We start from the raw sequence: 19283 nt of genomic DNA on the forward strand, positions 1-19283 counted from the left end.
GTTACAGGGAGATACAGGTAGATAGACACAGGTAGATACAGGTAGATAGACACAGGTAGTTACAGGGATATAGACACAGGTAGTTACAGGGAGATACAGGTAGATAGACACAGGTAGATACAGGTAGATAGACACAGGTAGTTACAGGGATATAGACACAGGTAGTTACAGGGAGATACAGGTAGATAGACACAGGTAGATACAGGTAGATAGACACAGGTAGTTACAGGGATATAGTCACAGGTAGTTACAGGGAGTTACAGGTAGATAGACACAGGTAGTTACAGGGATATAGACACAGGTAGTTACAGGGAGATACAGGTAGATAGACACAGGTAGATACAGGTAGATAGACACAGGTAGTTACAGGGATATAGACACAGGTAGTTACAGGGAGATACAGGTAGATAGACACAGGTAGATACAGGTAGATAGACACAGGTAGTTACAGGGATATAGACACAGGTAGTTACAGGGAGTTACAGGTAGATAGACACAGGTAGTTACAGGGATATAGACACAGGTAGTTACAGGGAGATACAGGTAGATAGACACAGGTAGATACAGGTAGATAGACACAGGTAGTTACAGGGATATAGACACAGGTAGTTACAGGGAGATACAGGTAGATAGACACAGGTAGATACAGGTAGATAGACACAGGTAGTTACAGGGATATAGACACAGGTAGTTACAGGGAGATACAGGTAGATAGACACAGGTAGTTACAGGGAGATAGACGCAGGTAGTTACAGGTAGATAGACACAGGTAGTTACAGGGAGATACAGGTAGATAGACACAGGTAGTTACAGGGATATAGACACAGGTAGTTACAGGGAGATACAGGTAGATAGACACAGGTAGATACAGGTAGATAGACACAGGTAGTTACAGGGATATAGACACAGGTAGTTACAGGGAGATACAGGTAGATAGACACAGGTAGATACAGGTAGATAGACACAGGTAGTTACAGGGAGATAGACGCAGGTAGTTACAAGGATATAGACACAGGTAGTTACAGGGAGATACAGGTAGATAGACACAGGTAGTTACAGGGATATAGACACAGGTAGTTACAGGTAGATAGACACAGGTAGTTACAGTTAGTTACAGGGAGATACAGGTAGATAGACACAGGTAGTTACAGGGAGATACAGGTAGATAGACACAGGTAGATACAGGTAGATAGACACAGGTAGTTAGAGGGAGATACAGGTAGATAGACAGGTAGTTACAGGGATATAGACACAGGTAGTTACAGGGAGATACAGGTAGATAGACACAGGTAGATACAGGTAGATAGACACAGGTAGTTACAGGGAGATAGACACAGGTAGTTACAGGGAGATACAGGTAGATAGACACAGGTAGTTACAGGGAGATAGACACAGGTAGTTACAGGGAGATAGACGCAGGTAGTTACAGGGATATAGACACAGGTAGTTACAGGGAGATAGACACAGGTAGTTACAGGGAGATACAGGTAGATAGACAGGTAGTTACAGGGATATAGACACAGGTAGTTACAGGGAGATACAGGTAGATAGACACAGGTAGATACAGGTAGATAGACACAGGTAGTTACAGGGATATAGACACAGGTAGTTACAGGGAGATACAGGTAGATAGACACAGGTAGTTACAGGGAGATAGACACAGGTAGTTACAGGGAGATAGACGCAGGTAGTTACAGGGATATAGACACAGGTAGTTACAGGGAGATAGACACAGGTAGTTACAGGGAGATACAGGTAGATAGACAGGTAGTTACAGGGATATAGACACAGGTAGTTACAGGGAGATACAGGTAGATAGACACAGGTAGTTACAGGGATATAGACACAGATAGTTACAGGGAGATACAGGTAGATAGACACATGTAGTTACAGGGAGATACAGGTAGATAGACACAGGTAGTTACAGGTAGATAGACACATGTAGTTACAGGTAGATAGACACAGGTAGTTACAGGGATATAGACACAGGTAGTTACAGGGAGATACAGGTAGATAGACACATGTAGATACAGGTAGATGGACACAGGTAGTTACAGGGATATAGACACAGGTAGTTACAGGGAGATACAGGTAGATAGACACAGGTAGATACAGGTAGATAGACACAGGTAGTTACAGTTAGTTACAGGGAGATACAGGTAGATAGACACAGGTAGTTACAGGGAGATACAGGTAGATAGACACAGGTAGATACAGGTAGATAGACACAGGTAGTTACAGGGATATAGACACAGGGAGTTACAGGGAGATACAGGTAGATAGACACAGGTAGATACAGGTAGATAGACACAGGTAGATACAGGTAGATAGACACAGGTAGTTACAGGGATATAGTCACAGGTAGTTACAGGGAGTTACAGGTAGATAGACACAGGTAGTTACAGGGATATAGACACAGGTAGTTACAGGGAGATACAGGTAGATAGACACAGGTAGATACAGGTAGATAGACACAGGTAGTTACAGGGATATAGACACAGGTAGTTACAGGGAGATACAGGTAGATAGACACAGGTAGATACAGGTAGATAGACACAGGTAGTTACAGGGATATAGACACAGGTAGTTACAGGGAGATACAGGTAGATAGACACAGGTAGTTACAGGGAGATAGACGCAGGTAGTTACAGGTAGATAGACACAGGTAGTTACAGGGAGATACAGGTAGATAGACACAGGTAGTTACAGGGATATAGACACAGGTAGTTACAGGGAGATACAGGTAGATAGACACAGGTAGATACAGGTAGATAGACACAGGTAGTTACAGGGATATAGACACAGGTAGTTACAGGGAGATACAGGTAGATAGACACAGGTAGATACAGGTAGATAGACACAGGTAGTTACAGGGAGATAGACGCAGGTAGTTACAAGGATATAGACACAGGTAGTTACAGGGAGATACAGGTAGATAGACACAGGTAGTTACAGGGATATAGACACAGGTAGTTACAGGGATATAGACACAGGTAGATAGACACAGGTAGTTACAGTTAGTTACAGGGAGATACAGGTAGATAGACACAGGTAGTTACAGGGAGATACAGGTAGATAGACACAGGTAGTTACAGTGAGATACAGGTAGATAGACACAGGTAGATACAGGTAGACAGACACAGGTAGTTACAGGGAGATACAGGTAGATAGACACAGGTAGTTACAGGGATATAGACACAGGTAGTTACAGGGAGATACAGGTAGATAGACACAGGTAGATACAGGTAGATAGACACAGGTAGTTACAGGGATATAGACACAGGTAGTTACAGGGAGATACAGGTAGATAGACACAGATAGATACAGGTAGATAGACACAGGTAGTTACAGGGATATAGTCACAGGTAGTTACAGGGAGATACAGGTAGATAGACACAGGTAGTTACAGGGATATAGACACAGGTAGTTACAGGGAGATACAGGTAGATAGACACAGGTAGATACAGGTAGATAGACACAGGTAGTTACAGGGATATAGACACAGGTAGTTACAGGGAGATACAGGTAGATAGACACAGGTAGATACAGGTAGATAGACACAGGTAGTTACAGGGAGATAGACGCAGGTAGTTACAAGGATATAGACACAGGTAGTTACAGGGAGATACAGGTAGATAGACACAGGTAGTTACAGGGATATAGACACAGGTAGTTACAGGGATATAGACACAGGTAGATAGACACAGGTAGTTACAGTTAGTTACAGGGAGATACAGGTAGATAGACACAGGTAGATACAGGGAGATACAGGTAGATAGACACAGGTAGTTACAGGGGGATACAGGTAGATAGACACAGGTAGATACAGGTAGATAGACACAGGTAGTTACAGGGAGATACAGGTAGATAGACACAGGTAGTTACAGGGATATAGACACAGGTAGTTACAGGGAGATACAGGTAGATAGACACAGGTAGATACAGGTAGATAGACACAGGTAGTTACAGGGATATAGACACAGGTAGTTACAGGGAGATACAGGTAGATAGACACAGGTAGATACAGGTAGATAGACACAGGTAGTTACAGGGATATAGTCACAGGTAGTTACAGGGAGTTACAGGTAGATAGACACAGGTAGTTACAGGGATATAGACACAGGTAGTTACAGGGAGATACAGGTAGATAGACACAGGTAGATACAGGTAGATAGACACAGGTAGTTACAGGGATATAGACACAGGTAGTTACAGGGAGATACAGGTAGATAGACACAGGTAGATACAGGTAGATAGACACAGGTAGTTACAGGGATATAGACACAGGTAGTTACAGGGAGATACAGGTAGATAGACACAGGTAGTTACAGGGAGATAGACGCAGGTAGTTACAGGTAGATAGACACAGGTAGTTACAGGGAGATACAGGTAGATAGACACAGGTAGTTACAGGGATATAGACACAGGTAGTTACAGGGAGATACAGGTAGATAGACACAGGTAGATACAGGTAGATAGACACAGGTAGTTACAGGGAGATAGACGCAGGTAGTTACAAGGATATAGACACAGGTAGTTACAGGGAGATACAGGTAGATAGACACAGGTAGTTACAGGGATATAGACACAGGTAGTTACAGGGATATAGACACAGGTAGATAGACACAGGTAGTTACAGTTAGTTACAGGGAGATACAGGTAGATAGACACAGGTAGTTACAGGGAGATACAGGTAGATAGACACAGGTAGTTACAGGGAGATACAGGTAGATAGACACAGGTAGATACAGGTACATAGACACAGGTAGTTACAGGGAGATACAGGTAGATAGACAGGTAGTTACAGGGATATAGACACAGGTAGTTACAGGGAGATACAGGTAGATAGACACAGGTAGATACAGGTAGATAGACACAGGTAGTTACAGGGAGATAGACACAGGTAGTTACAGGGAGATACAGGTAGATAGACACAGGTAGTTACAGGGAGATAGACACAGGTAGTTACAGGGAGATAGACGCAGGTAGTTACAGGGATATAGACACAGGTAGTTACAGGGAGATAGACACAGGTAGTTACAGGGAGATACAGGTAGATAGACAGGTAGTTACAGGGATATAGACACAGGTAGTTACAGGGAGATACAGGTAGATAGACACAGGTAGATACAGGTAGATAGACACAGGTAGTTACAGGGATATAGACACAGATAGTTACAGGGAGATACAGGTAGATAGACACATGTAGTTACAGGGAGATACAGGTAGATAGACACAGGTAGTTACAGGTAGATAGACACAGGTAGTTACAGGTAGATAGACACAGGTAGTTACAGGGATATAGACACAGGTAGTTACAGGGAGATACAGGTAGATAGACACAGGTAGATACAGGTAGATAGACACAGGTAGTTACAGGGATATAGACACAGGTAGTTACAGGGAGATACAGGTAGATAGACACAGGTAGATACAGGTAGATAGACACAGGTAGTTACAGTTAGTTACAGGGAGATACAGGTAGATAGACACAGGTAGTTACAGGGAGATACAGGTAGATAGACACAGGTAGATACAGGTAGATAGACACAGGTAGTTACAGGGATATAGACACAGGTAGTTACAGGGAGATACAGGTAGATAGACACAGGTAGATACAGGTAGATAGACACAGGTAGTTACAGGGATATAGACACAGGTAGTTACAGGGAGATACAGGTAGATAGACACAGGTAGATACAGGTAGATAGACACAGGTAGTTACAGGGATATAGTCACAGGTAGTTACAGGGAGTTACAGGTAGATAGACACAGGTAGTTACAGGGATATAGACACAGGTAGTTACAGGGAGATACAGGTAGATAGACACAGGTAGATACAGGTAGATAGACACAGGTAGTTACAGGGATATAGACACAGGTAGTTACAGGGAGATACAGGTAGATAGACACAGGTAGATACAGGTAGATAGACACAGGTAGTTACAGGGATATAGACACAGGTAGTTACAGGGAGTTACAGGTAGATAGACACAGGTAGTTACAGGGATATAGACACAGGTAGTTACAGGGAGATACAGGTAGATAGACACAGGTAGATACAGGTAGATAGACACAGGTAGTTACAGGGATATAGACACAGGTAGTTACAGGGAGATACAGGTAGATAGACACAGGTAGATACAGGTAGATAGACACAGGTAGTTACAGGGATATAGACACAGGTAGTTACAGGGAGATACAGGTAGATAGACACAGGTAGTTACAGGGAGATAGACGCAGGTAGTTACAGGTAGATAGACACAGGTAGTTACAGGGAGATACAGGTAGATAGACACAGGTAGTTACAGGGATATAGACACAGGTAGTTACAGGGAGATACAGGTAGATAGACACAGGTAGATACAGGTAGATAGACACAGGTAGTTACAGGGATATAGACACAGGTAGTTACAGGGAGATACAGGTAGATAGACACAGGTAGATACAGGTAGATAGACACAGGTAGTTACAGGGAGATAGACGCAGGTAGTTACAAGGATATAGACACAGGTAGTTACAGGGAGATACAGGTAGATAGACACAGGTAGTTACAGGGATATAGACACAGGTAGTTACAGGGATATAGACACAGGTAGATAGACACAGGTAGTTACAGTTAGTTACAGGGAGATACAGGTAGATAGACACAGGTAGTTACAGGGAGATACAGGTAGATAGACACAGGTAGTTACAGGGAGATACAGGTAGATAGACACAGGTAGATACAGGTAGATAGACACAGGTAGTTACAGGGAGATACAGGTAGATAGACAGGTAGTTACAGGGATATAGACACAGGTAGTTACAGGGATATAGACACAGGTAGATAGACACAGGTAGTTACAGTTAGTTACAGGGAGATACAGGTAGATAGACACAGGTAGTTACAGGGAGATACAGGTAGATAGACACAGGTAGTTACAGGGAGATACAGGTAGATAGACACAGGTAGATACAGGTAGATAGACACAGGTAGTTACAGGGAGATACAGGTAGATAGACAGGTAGTTACAGGGATATAGACACAGGTAGTTACAGGGAGATACAGGTAGATAGACACAGGTAGTTACAGGGAGATAGACACAGGTAGTTACAGGGAGATACAGGTAGATAGACACAGGTAGTTACAGGGAGATAGACACAGGTAGTTACAGGGAGATAGACGCAGGTAGTTACAGGGATATAGACACAGGTAGTTACAGGGAGATAGACACAGGTAGTTACAGGGAGATACAGGTAGATAGACAGGTAGTTACAGGGATATAGACACAGGTAGTTACAGGGAGATACAGGTAGATAGACACAGGTAGATACAGGTAGATAGACACAGGTAGTTACAGGGATATAGACACAGGTAGTTACAGGGAGATACAGGTAGATAGACACAGGTAGTTACAGGGAGATAGACACAGGTAGTTACAGGGAGATAGACGCAGGTAGTTACAGGGATATAGACACAGGTAGTTACAGGGAGATAGACACAGGTAGTTACAGGGAGATACAGGTAGATAGACACAGGTAGATACAGGTAGATAGACACAGGTAGTTACAGGGATATAGACACAGATAGTTACAGGGAGATACAGGTAGATAGACACATGTAGTTACAGGGAGATACAGGTAGATAGACACAGGTAGTTACAGGTAGATAGACACAGGTAGTTACAGGTAGATAGACACAGGTAGTTACAGGGATATAGACACAGGTAGTTACAGGGAGATACAGGTAGATAGACACAGGTAGATACAGGTAGATAGACACAGGTAGTTACAGGGATATAGACACAGGTAGTTACAGGGAGATACAGGTAGATAGACACAGGTAGATACAGGTAGATAGACACAGGTAGTTACAGTTAGTTACAGGGAGATACAGGTAGATAGACACAGGTAGTTACAGGGAGATACAGGTAGATAGACACAGGTAGATACAGGTAGATAGACACAGGTAGTTACAGGGATATAGACACAGGTAGTTACAGGGAGATACAGGTAGATAGACACAGGTAGATACAGGTAGATAGACACAGGTAGATACAGGTAGGTAGACACAGGTAGTTACAGGGATATAGTCACAGGTAGTTACAGGGAGTTACAGGGAGTTACAGGTAGATAGACACAGGTAGTTACAGGGATATAGACACAGGTAGTTACAGGGAGATACAGGTAGATAGACACAGGTAGATACAGGTAGATAGACACAGGTAGTTACAGTTAGTTACAGGGAGATACAGGTAGATAGACACAGGTAGTTACAGGGAGATACAGGTAGATAGACACAGGTAGATACAGGTAGATAGACACAGGTAGTTACAGGGATATAGACACAGGTAGTTACAGGGAGATACAGGTAGATAGACACAGGTAGATACAGGTAGATAGACACAGGTAGATACAGGTAGATAGACACAGGTAGTTACAGGGATATAGTCACAAGTAGTTACAGGGAGTTACAGGTAGATAGACACAGGTAGTTACAGGGATATAGACACAGGTAGTTACAGGGAGATACAGGTAGATAGACACAGGTAGATACAGGTAGATAGACACATTAGTTACAGGGATATAGACACAGGTAGTTACAGGGAGATACAGGTAGATAGACACAGGTAGATACAGGTAGATAGACACAGGTAGTTACAGGGATATAGACACAGGTAGTTACAGGGAGATACAGGTAGATAGACACAGGTAGTTACAGGGAGATAGACGCAGGTAGTTACAGGTAGATAGACACAGGTAGTTACAGGGAGATACAGGTAGATAGACACAGGTAGTTACAGGGATATAGACACAGGTAGTTACAGGGAGATACAGGTAGATAGACACAGGTAGATACAGGTAGATAGACACAGGTAGTTACAGGGATATAGACACAGGTAGTTACAGGGAGATACAGGTAGATAGACACAGGTAGATAGACACAGGTAGTTACAGGGAGATAGACGCAGGTAGTTACAAGGATATAGACACAGGTAGTTACAGGGAGATACAGGTAGATAGACACAGGTAGTTACAGGGATATAGACACAGGTAGTTACAGGGATATAGACACAGGTAGATAGACACAGGTAGTTACAGTTAGTTACAGGGAGATACAGGTAGATAGACACAGGTAGTTACAGGGAGATACAGGTAGATAGACACAGGTAGTTACAGTGAGATACAGGTAGATAGACACAGGTAGATACAGGTAGACAGACACAGGTAGTTACAGGGAGATACAGGTAGATAGACACAGGTAGTTACAGGGATATAGACACAGGTAGTTACAGGGAGATACAGGTAGATAGACACAGGTAGATACAGGTAGATAGACACAGGTAGTTACAGGGATATAGACACAGGTAGTTACAGGGAGATACAGGTAGATAGACACAGATAGATACAGGTAGATAGACACAGGTAGTTACAGGGATATAGTCACAGGTAGTTACAGGGAGATACAGGTAGATAGACACAGGTAGTTACAGGGATATAGACACAAGTAGTTACAGGGAGATACAGGTAGATAGACACAGGTAGATACAGGTAGATAGACACAGGTAGTTACAGGGATATAGACACAGGTAGTTACAGGGAGATACAGGTAGATAGACACAGGTAGATACAGGTAGATAGACACAGGTAGTTACAGGGATATAGACACAGGTAGTTACAGGGAGATACAGGTAGATAGACACAGGTAGTTACAGGGAGATAGACGCAGGTAGTTACAGGTAGATAGACACAGGTAGTTACAGGGATATAGACACAGATAGTTACAGGGAGATACAGGTAGATAGACACATGTAGTTACAGGGAGATACAGGTAGATAGACACAGGTAGTTACAGGTAGATAGACACAGGTAGTTACAGGTAGATAGACACAGGTAGTTACAGGGATATAGACACAGGTAGTTACAGGGAGATACAGGTAGATAGACACAGGTAGATACAGGTAGATAGACACAGGTAGTTACAGGGATATAGACACAGGTAGTTACAGGGAGATACAGGTAGATAGACACAGGTAGATACAGGTAGATAGACACAGGTAGTTACAGGGATATAGACACAGGTAGTTACAGGGAGATACAGGTAGATAGACACAGGTAGTTACAGGGAGATAGACGCAGGTAGTTACAGGTAGATAGACACAGGTAGTTACAGGGAGATACAGGTAGATAGACACAGGTAGTTACAGGGATATAGACACAGGTAGTTACAGGGAGATACAGGTAGATAGACACAGGTAGATACAGGTAGATAGACACAGGTAGTTACAGGGATATAGACACAGGTAGTTACAGGGAGATACAGGTAGATAGACACAGGTAGATAGACACAGGTAGTTACAGGGAGATAGACGCAGGTAGTTACAAGGATATAGACACAGGTAGTTACAGGGAGATACAGGTAGATAGACACAGGTAGTTACAGGGATATAGACACAGGTAGTTACAGGGATATAGACACAGGTAGATAGACACAGGTAGTTACAGTTAGTTACAGGGAGATACAGGTAGATAGACACAGGTAGTTACAGGGAGATACAGGTAGATAGACACAGGTAGTTACAGTGAGATACAGGTAGATAGACACAGGTAGATACAGGTAGACAGACACAGGTAGTTACAGGGAGATACAGGTAGATAGACACAGGTAGTTACAGGGATATAGACACAGGTAGTTACAGGGAGATACAGGTAGATAGACACAGGTAGATACAGGTAGATAGACACAGGTAGTTACAGGGATATAGACACAGGTAGTTACAGGGAGATACAGGTAGATAGACACAGATAGATACAGGTAGATAGACACAGGTAGTTACAGGGATATAGTCACAGGTAGTTACAGGGAGATACAGGTAGATAGACACAGGTAGTTACAGGGATATAGACACAAGTAGTTACAGGGAGATACAGGTAGATAGACACAGGTAGATACAGGTAGATAGACACAGGTAGTTACAGGGATATAGACACAGGTAGTTACAGGGAGATACAGGTAGATAGACACAGGTAGATACAGGTAGATAGACACAGGTAGTTACAGGGATATAGACACAGGTAGTTACAGGGAGATACAGGTAGATAGACACAGGTAGTTACAGGGAGATAGACGCAGGTAGTTACAGGTAGATAGACACAGGTAGTTACAGGGATATAGACACAGATAGTTACAGGGAGATACAGGTAGATAGACACATGTAGTTACAGGGAGATACAGGTAGATAGACACAGGTAGTTACAGGTAGATAGACACAGGTAGTTACAGGTAGATAGACACAGGTAGTTACAGGGATATAGACACAGGTAGTTACAGGGAGATACAGGTAGATAGACACAGGTAGATACAGGTAGATAGACACAGGTAGTTACAGGGATATAGACACAGGTAGTTACAGGGAGATACAGGTAGATAGACACAGGTAGATACAGGTAGATAGACACAGGTAGTTACAGTTAGTTACAGGGAGATACAGGTAGATAGACACAGGTAGTTACAGGGAGATACAGGTAGATAGACACAGGTAGATACAGGTAGATAGACACAGGTAGTTACAGGGATATAGACACAGGTAGTTACAGGGAGATACAGGTAGATAGACACAGGTAGATACAGGTAGATAGACACAGGTAGATACAGGTAGATAGACACAGGTAGTTACAGGGATATAGTCACAGGTAGTTACAGGGAGTTACAGGTAGATAGACACAGGTAGTTACAGGGATATAGACACAGGTAGTTACAGGGAGATACAGGTAGATAGACACAGGTAGATACAGGTAGATAGACACAGGTAGTTACAGGGATATAGACACAGGTAGTTACAGGGAGATACAGGTAGATAGACACAGGTAGATACAGGTAGATAGACACAGGTAGTTACAGGGATATAGACACAGGTAGTTACAGGGAGATACAGGTAGATAGACACAGGTAGTTACAGGGAGATAGACGCAGGTAGTTACAGGTAGATAGACACAGGTAGTTACAGGGAGATACAGGTAGATAGACACAGGTAGTTACAGGGATATAGACACAGGTAGTTACAGGGAGATACAGGTAGATAGACACAGGTAGATACAGGTAGATAGACACAGGTAGTTACAGGGATATAGACACAGGTAGTTACAGGGAGATACAGGTAGATAGACACAGGTAGATACAGGTAGATAGACACAGGTAGTTACAGGGAGATAGACGCAGGTAGTTACAAGGATATAGACACAGGTAGATACAGGGAGATACAGGTAGATAGACACAGGTAGTTACAGGGATATAGACACAGGTAGTTACAGGGATATAGACACAGGTAGATAGACACAGGTAGTTACAGTTAGTTACAGGGAGATACAGGTAGATAGACACAGGTAGTTACAGGGAGATACAGGTAGATAGACACAGGTAGTTACAGTGAGATACAGGTAGATAGACACAGGTAGATACAGGTAGACAGACACAGGTAGTTACAGGGAGATACAGGTAGATAGACACAGGTAGTTACAGGGATATAGACACAGGTAGTTACAGGGAGATACAGGTAGATAGACACAGGTAGATACAGGTAGATAGACACAGGTAGTTACAGGGATATAGACACAGGTAGTTACAGGGAGATACAGGTAGATAGACACAGATAGATACAGGTAGATAGACACAGGTAGTTACAGGGATATAGTCACAGGTAGTTACAGGGAGATACAGGTAGATAGACACAGGTAGTTACAGGGATATAGACACAGGTAGTTACAGGGAGATACAGGTAGATAGACACAGGTAGATACAGGTAGATAGACACAGGTAGTTACAGGGATATAGACACAGGTAGTTACAGGGAGATACAGGTAGATAGACACAGGTAGATACAGGTAGATAGACACAGGTAGTTACAGGGATATAGACACAGGTAGTTACAGGGAGATACAGGTAGATAGACACAGGTAGTTACAGGGAGATAGACGCAGGTAGTTACAGGGAGATACAGGTAGATAGACACAGGTAGTTACAGGGAGATACAGGTAGATAGACACAGGTAGTTACAGTGAGATACAGGTAGATAGACACAGGTAGATACAGGTAGACAGACACAGGTAGTTACAGGGAGATACAGGTAGATAGACACAGGTAGTTACAGGGATATAGACACAGGTAGTTACAGGGAGATACAGGTAGATAGACACAGGTAGATACAGGTAGATAGACACAGGTAGTTACAGGGATATAGACACAGGTAGTTACAGGGAGATACAGGTAGATAGACACAGATAGATACAGGTAGATAGACACAGGTAGTTACAGGGATATAGTCACAGGTAGTTACAGGGAGATACAGGTAGATAGACACAGGTAGTTACAGGGATATAGACACAGGTAGTTACAGGGATATAGACACAGGTAGTTACAGGGAGATACAGGTAGATAGACACAGGTAGATACAGGTAGATAGACACAGGTAGTTACAGTTAGTTACAGGGAGATACAGGTAGATAGACACAGGTAGATACAGGTAGATAGACACAGGTAGTTACAGGGATATAGACACAGGTAGTTACAGGGAGATACAGGTAGATAGACACAGGTAGATACAGGTAGATAGACACAGGTAGTTACAGGGATATAGACACAGGTAGTTACAGGGAGATACAGGTAGATAGACACAGGTAGTTACAGGGAGATAGACGCAGGTAGTTACAGGTAGATAGACACAGGTAGTTACAGGGATATAGACACAGATAGTTACAGGGAGATACAGGTAGATAGACACATGTAGTTACAGGGAGATACAGGTAGATAGACACAGGTAGTTACAGGTAGATAGACACAGGTAGTTACAGGTAGATAGACACAGGTAGTTACAGGGATATAGACACAGGTAGTTACAGGGAGATACAGGTAGATAGACACAGGTAGATACAGGTAGATAGACACAGGTAGTTACAGGGATATAGACACAGGTAGTTACAGGGAGATACAGGTAGATAGACACAGGTAGATACAGGTAGATAGACACAGGTAGTTACAGTTAGTTACAGGGAGATACAGGTAGATAGACACAGGTAGTTACAGGGAGATACAGGTAGATAGACACAGGTAGATACAGGTAGATAGACACAGGTAGTTACAGGGATATAGACACAGGTAGTTACAGGGAGATACAGGTAGATAGACACAGGTAGATACAGGTAGATAGACACAGGTAGATACAGGTAGATAGACACAGGTAGTTACAGGGATATAGTCACAGGTAGTTACAGGGAGTTACAGGTAGATAGACACAGGTAGTTACAGGGATATAGACACAGGTAGTTACAGGGAGATACAGGTAGATAGACACAGGTAGATACAGGTAGATAGACACAGGTAGTTACAGGGATATAGACACAGGTAGTTACAGGGAGATACAGGTAGATAGACACAGGTAGATACAGGTAGATAGACACAGGTAGTTACAGGGATATAGACACAGGTAGTTACAGGGAAATACAGGTAGATAGACACAGGTAGTTACAGGGAGATAGACGCAGGTAGTTACAGGTAGATAGACACAGGTAGTTACAGGGAGATACAGGTAGATAGACACAGGTAGTTACAGGGATATAGACACAGGTAGTTACAGGGAGATACAGGTAGATAGACACAGGTAGATACAGGTAGATAGACACAGGTAGTTACAGGGATATAGACACAGGTAGTTACAGGGAGATACAGGTAGATAGACACAGGTAGATACAGGTAGATAGACACAGGTAGTTACAGGGAGATAGACGCAGGTAGTTACAAGGATATAGACACAGGTAGTTACAGGGAGATACAGGTAGATAGACACAGGTAGTTACAGGGATATAGACACAGGTAGATAGACACAGGTAGTTACAGTTAGTTACAGGGAGATACAGGTAGATAGACACAGGTAGTTACAGGGAGATACAGGTAGATAGACACAGGTAGTTACAGTGAGATACAGGTAGATAGACACAGGTAGATACAGGTAGACAGACACAGGTAGTTACAGGGAGATACAGGTAGATAGACACAGGTAGTTACAGGGATATAGACACAGGTAGTTACAGGGAGATACAGGTAGATAGACACAGGTAGATACAGGTAGATAGACACAGGTAGTTACAGGGATATAGACACAGGTAGTTACAGGGAGATACAGGTAGATAGACACAGATAGATACAGGTAGATAGACACAGGTAGTTACAGGGATATAGTCACAGGTAGTTACAGGGAGATACAGGTAGATAGACACAGGTAGTTACAGGGATATAGACACAGGTAGTTACAGGGAGATACAGGTAGATAGACACAGGTAGATACAGGTAGATAGACACAGGTAGTTACAGGGATATAGACACAGGTAGTTACAGGGAGATACAGGTAGATAGACACAGGTAGATACAGGTAGATAGACACAGGTAGTTACAGGGATATAGACACAGGTAGTTACAGGGAGATACAGGTAGATAGACACAGGTAGTTACAGGGAGATAGACGCAGGTAGTTACAGGTAGATAGACACAGGTAGTTACAGGGAGATAGACACAGGTAGTTACAAGGATATAGACACAGGTAGTTACAGGGATATAGACACAGGTAGTTACAGGGAGATACAGGTAGATAGACACAGGTAGTTACAGGGAGATACAGGTAGATAGACACAGGTAGTTACAGGGAGATAGACACAGGTAGTTACAGGTAGATACAGGTAGATAGACACAGGTAGTTACAGGGATATAGACACAGGTAGATAGACACAGGTAGTTACAGGGAGATACAGGTAGATAGACACAGGTAGTTACAGGTAGATAGACACAGGTAGTTACAGGGAGATACAGGTAGATAGACACAGGTAGTTACAGGGAGATACGGGGAGATAGACACAGGTAGTTACAGGCAGGTACCTGGAAGCGGTAGAGGGTGCTGTCGGGGACCAGGACCAACTTCCTGTGGTTCTGGAGGGGGTAGATGTACCCGTAGGCCACCAGCATGGTCCCAAACGCCTGGGCCTCTGGTGGAGGGAGGGGGAAGAGAAGAGGGGGGAGGAGAGGAGGGGGGTGAGAGGAGGGGGGAGGAGAGGAGGGGGGAGGAGAGAAGGGGGTGAGAGTTCATATATTATCAAAGCTCTTGGTTATACTTTAGTTTACAGCCTTTAACTAGTAGTGACTTGCTTTCATAATAACATGGTAATGAAGAAGTAATTACATTTAAAAAATACCTTAATTGTGTTGGAGTAATTGATATAATTACCCAGCAGAATCCAGTTGCTTACCTTCTGTGGTAACCTTCATTTTGGTGACAATCCATGCTAGAATGTCCTGCCCTGTGTGATGGATGACAAGTGAATATTGATATTCACAGCATGACATCAGTGAGCTGGCTCTCACAGGCCTGGTCTACACACAGACTACCTGTTCTGGCTCTCACAGGCCTGGTCTACACACAGACTACCTGTTGAAGCTACTACCTGGCTCAGACACAGTGCAGAATCCATCCACTTGATAACAATGTGTGGGAGTTTATGTCGTATAGCTTAACTTGTGATTAGATTGATCAGTATATATATATCTGTCTGTTTTTTTATGAAAAACTACAAATCACAATAACAACCAGCACTGAAGCAGGGAGTACCATGAATGTGATGACAATTTCCTGTCTGTCACATGGTCCTTCCTTCCATTCATCTCCAGCCCTCCTGGTCGCCCAAACGGAACCCTATTTCCTATATAGTTTGGACCAGGGCCCATAAGTCTACACAGTGCACTATGTAGGGAATAGGGTGCTATTTGGGATGAACAGGAGGGCTGGAGATGAAGGGAGGGAAGGACCATGTTGCTACATTATTCCCTCTATAGTGCTCTAGGTTAGACCACACCTATAAGTCTACACAGTGCACTATGTAGGGAATAGGGTGCTATTTGGGATGAACAGGAGGGCTGGAGATGAAGGGAGGGAAGGACCATGTTGCTACATTATTCCCTCTATAGTGCTCTAGATTAGACCACGCCTATAAGTCTACACAGTGCACTATGTAGGGAATAGGGTGCTATTTGGGATGAACAGGAGGGCTGGAGATGAAGGGAGGGAAGGACCATGTTGCTACATTATTCCCTCTATAGTGCTCTAGGTTAGACCACGCCTATAAGTCTACACAGTGCACTGTGCCATGTGGGATGTAAGTGTGACCTTTCCCCTCTGGCCCTGGTCTTAGCCCGGGATTAGAGGGCAGCTTGGGAGCACAAAGCCCCCACACAGATCTGATCCAATTGACAGCTGTCTTATATAACCTTCAGTAGCAAGCCTAGCAGGCGGTCTACAAAACAGTCTGCCGCAGCTCTAGAATCTTAGCTTGTCCAATAACTACCCACAACTTCCCAGAATTCAGTTTGTTTTTTAAATAACAACAATGTAGCATTGATGGGAGGTGTTTCCCTACCGTTTCCCCTACTGGGCAGCGCCGCTACCTAGCTTTCTATTGGCTTCAGTTGAATGTTTGGGTTGTTTCAGCCCTGCTACATGGCTACAGTGGCCATATTTCACTCCACCAGGAAAAGGATCTAGGGCAAAACATTGTCATAGTATAATAGAGATGGGAGGGGATATTGTTTGAGGAGATATGTCTCTCAGTGGGGCGACCATCTGGTGCTGTGACTCACCGTTGATGACGTGTGGGATAATGGTTACATTGAGTTTCTGGTCGGCACCCTTCACCCCACTCTTAGGATCCTGCATCTCAACCACAAACACCTCCACCTGGAGCAGGTTGGGGGGGGGGGGGGGAAGAGAGACACCCAGACTCAAAATACACTTTGGTTTGTTTCAACGAAAATGGAAGAAAACAGTCCTATCGGGTCAAAGGTCATAGTGATGTGTTCTGTATGATACCTCTGACCTCTGAGATGTGGAGGACCTGATTGGCTCAGAGCCATTTCCCCCTGCTGTCCAAGCAGCTAATTGGTTTAGAGCAGGGGTTCTTAAACTTTTTTAGCTCGAGACCCAAATAAGAAATTGACCGTCCTCCTGTGACACAAATGGTCCAACAACGACCCGAATCAAGAAGAAATAGTGGGTGATTATAGATATATTCTCATAACTCACTACCCACCTCTCCACATTACCCAGGGCCCACTTTGAGTCCTGACCCCACAAGTATAAGAAAACCTTGTTTAGAGGTTAGATTGAGACTGGATCTCTGAGAGGTTTACAATCTCTTCGCTGTAAACAAAATAAATATACAGTAGCCTACAGGGTATGAAACAATAACGTGAGTCTAGTAGCATCTTTTGACGACGCTATGCAGACTACCACGTTGAAAGTCGTGATGACTTCCCAGCTGTTCCATTTCCATTTGTAATTGGATGGGAACAGGATTATGAGCGGCCAAATCCACCAAATTAGAACCTCTTGTAAATAAATAACATTTTACAATTAACTTTTACAAACCAATTGATTCGTTGTTTTTTTTTAAGACATGGAAGGGTCAATTGAAACAACAATCTTGGGGCTCCTCGTGAATTTACTGTAAACTATAATAATCTATCAACAAGTAGGCTGTCACCAGCACACCTTAAATCAATCGACATGATGTGAACTTTTAGTTTATCTAAAGTCTATTACCTTTTTATCAAAACATTTAAAAGTACTGATAAATGACGTAAACGTACTGGTAGTTAACCTACATTTTTTAGGCATGCCATCCGTGGTCGGTAGTGCTGACCATAATCTCTCAGCGTCCTAATTGTCATGTTTGCGGTCAGTCGATACGCGGACCTAAAGAAGAAAATCCAGGTAAGAAATGTTCATGAAAAAAAGTGATCACACAGGTATAATGGTATACCCGGGGCTGGGACAGTAGCCTATTCCATTGACCGCGCGTCAGAGATTGCGTGAGAGGGGCCAGAAAGCGCGAGGACGGATTTATCAACCAATGACAGCTCCGCTAAACTCTGGTTTTAACAACCTGTTACGTGTGACAGTGACACCAACATACGTCACACAATCAAGCAACTATCAATTTGGTGGCATTATGGCAGTAAAACCTTGAATTGAAATGTAACAGTTGTTGGATTATCGCTTATTGAAATATATAAATATATTTTTTAAATCCACGTAAAATATTTGTCGCCCCAGAATGTGGTGAAAGAGGAAGGATAAAAACAATCAACTTTTTTTGCAATCAATTCACTGGATGATAAAATAATAATAATTTGGCACATATATATATATACTTTCATTTGATCTCTCATTTAGGCCTATGAATTTCACATGTAAACTAGGGCTAGT

The 19283-nt window shown here is 43.1% G+C and overlaps 1 protein-coding gene across 1 annotated transcript in view; it reads right to left on the reverse strand.

The window, feature by feature from the left end:
- Positions 1-18830, reverse strand: part of LOC139422599 (regulator of G-protein signaling 9-like) — a 48035-nt gene extending 29205 nt beyond the window's left edge. The window contains exons 1-4 of the mRNA XM_071173745.1: positions 18680-18830; positions 17657-17753; positions 16273-16323; positions 15905-16011 (exon numbers count right to left, since the gene is read on the reverse strand). Coding sequence (XP_071029846.1) covers positions 15905-16011; positions 16273-16323; positions 17657-17753; positions 18680-18745 — 321 coding nt within the window. The 5' untranslated portion in view covers positions 18746-18830. The remainder of the gene's footprint in view (positions 1-15904; positions 16012-16272; positions 16324-17656; positions 17754-18679) is intronic.
- Positions 18831-19283: the final 453 nt, after the last annotated feature.

Source organism: Oncorhynchus clarkii, chromosome 12 (genome assembly GCF_045791955.1).
Source record: "Oncorhynchus clarkii lewisi isolate Uvic-CL-2024 chromosome 12, UVic_Ocla_1.0, whole genome shotgun sequence".
NCBI lineage: Eukaryota > Metazoa > Chordata > Actinopteri > Salmoniformes > Salmonidae > Oncorhynchus > Oncorhynchus clarkii.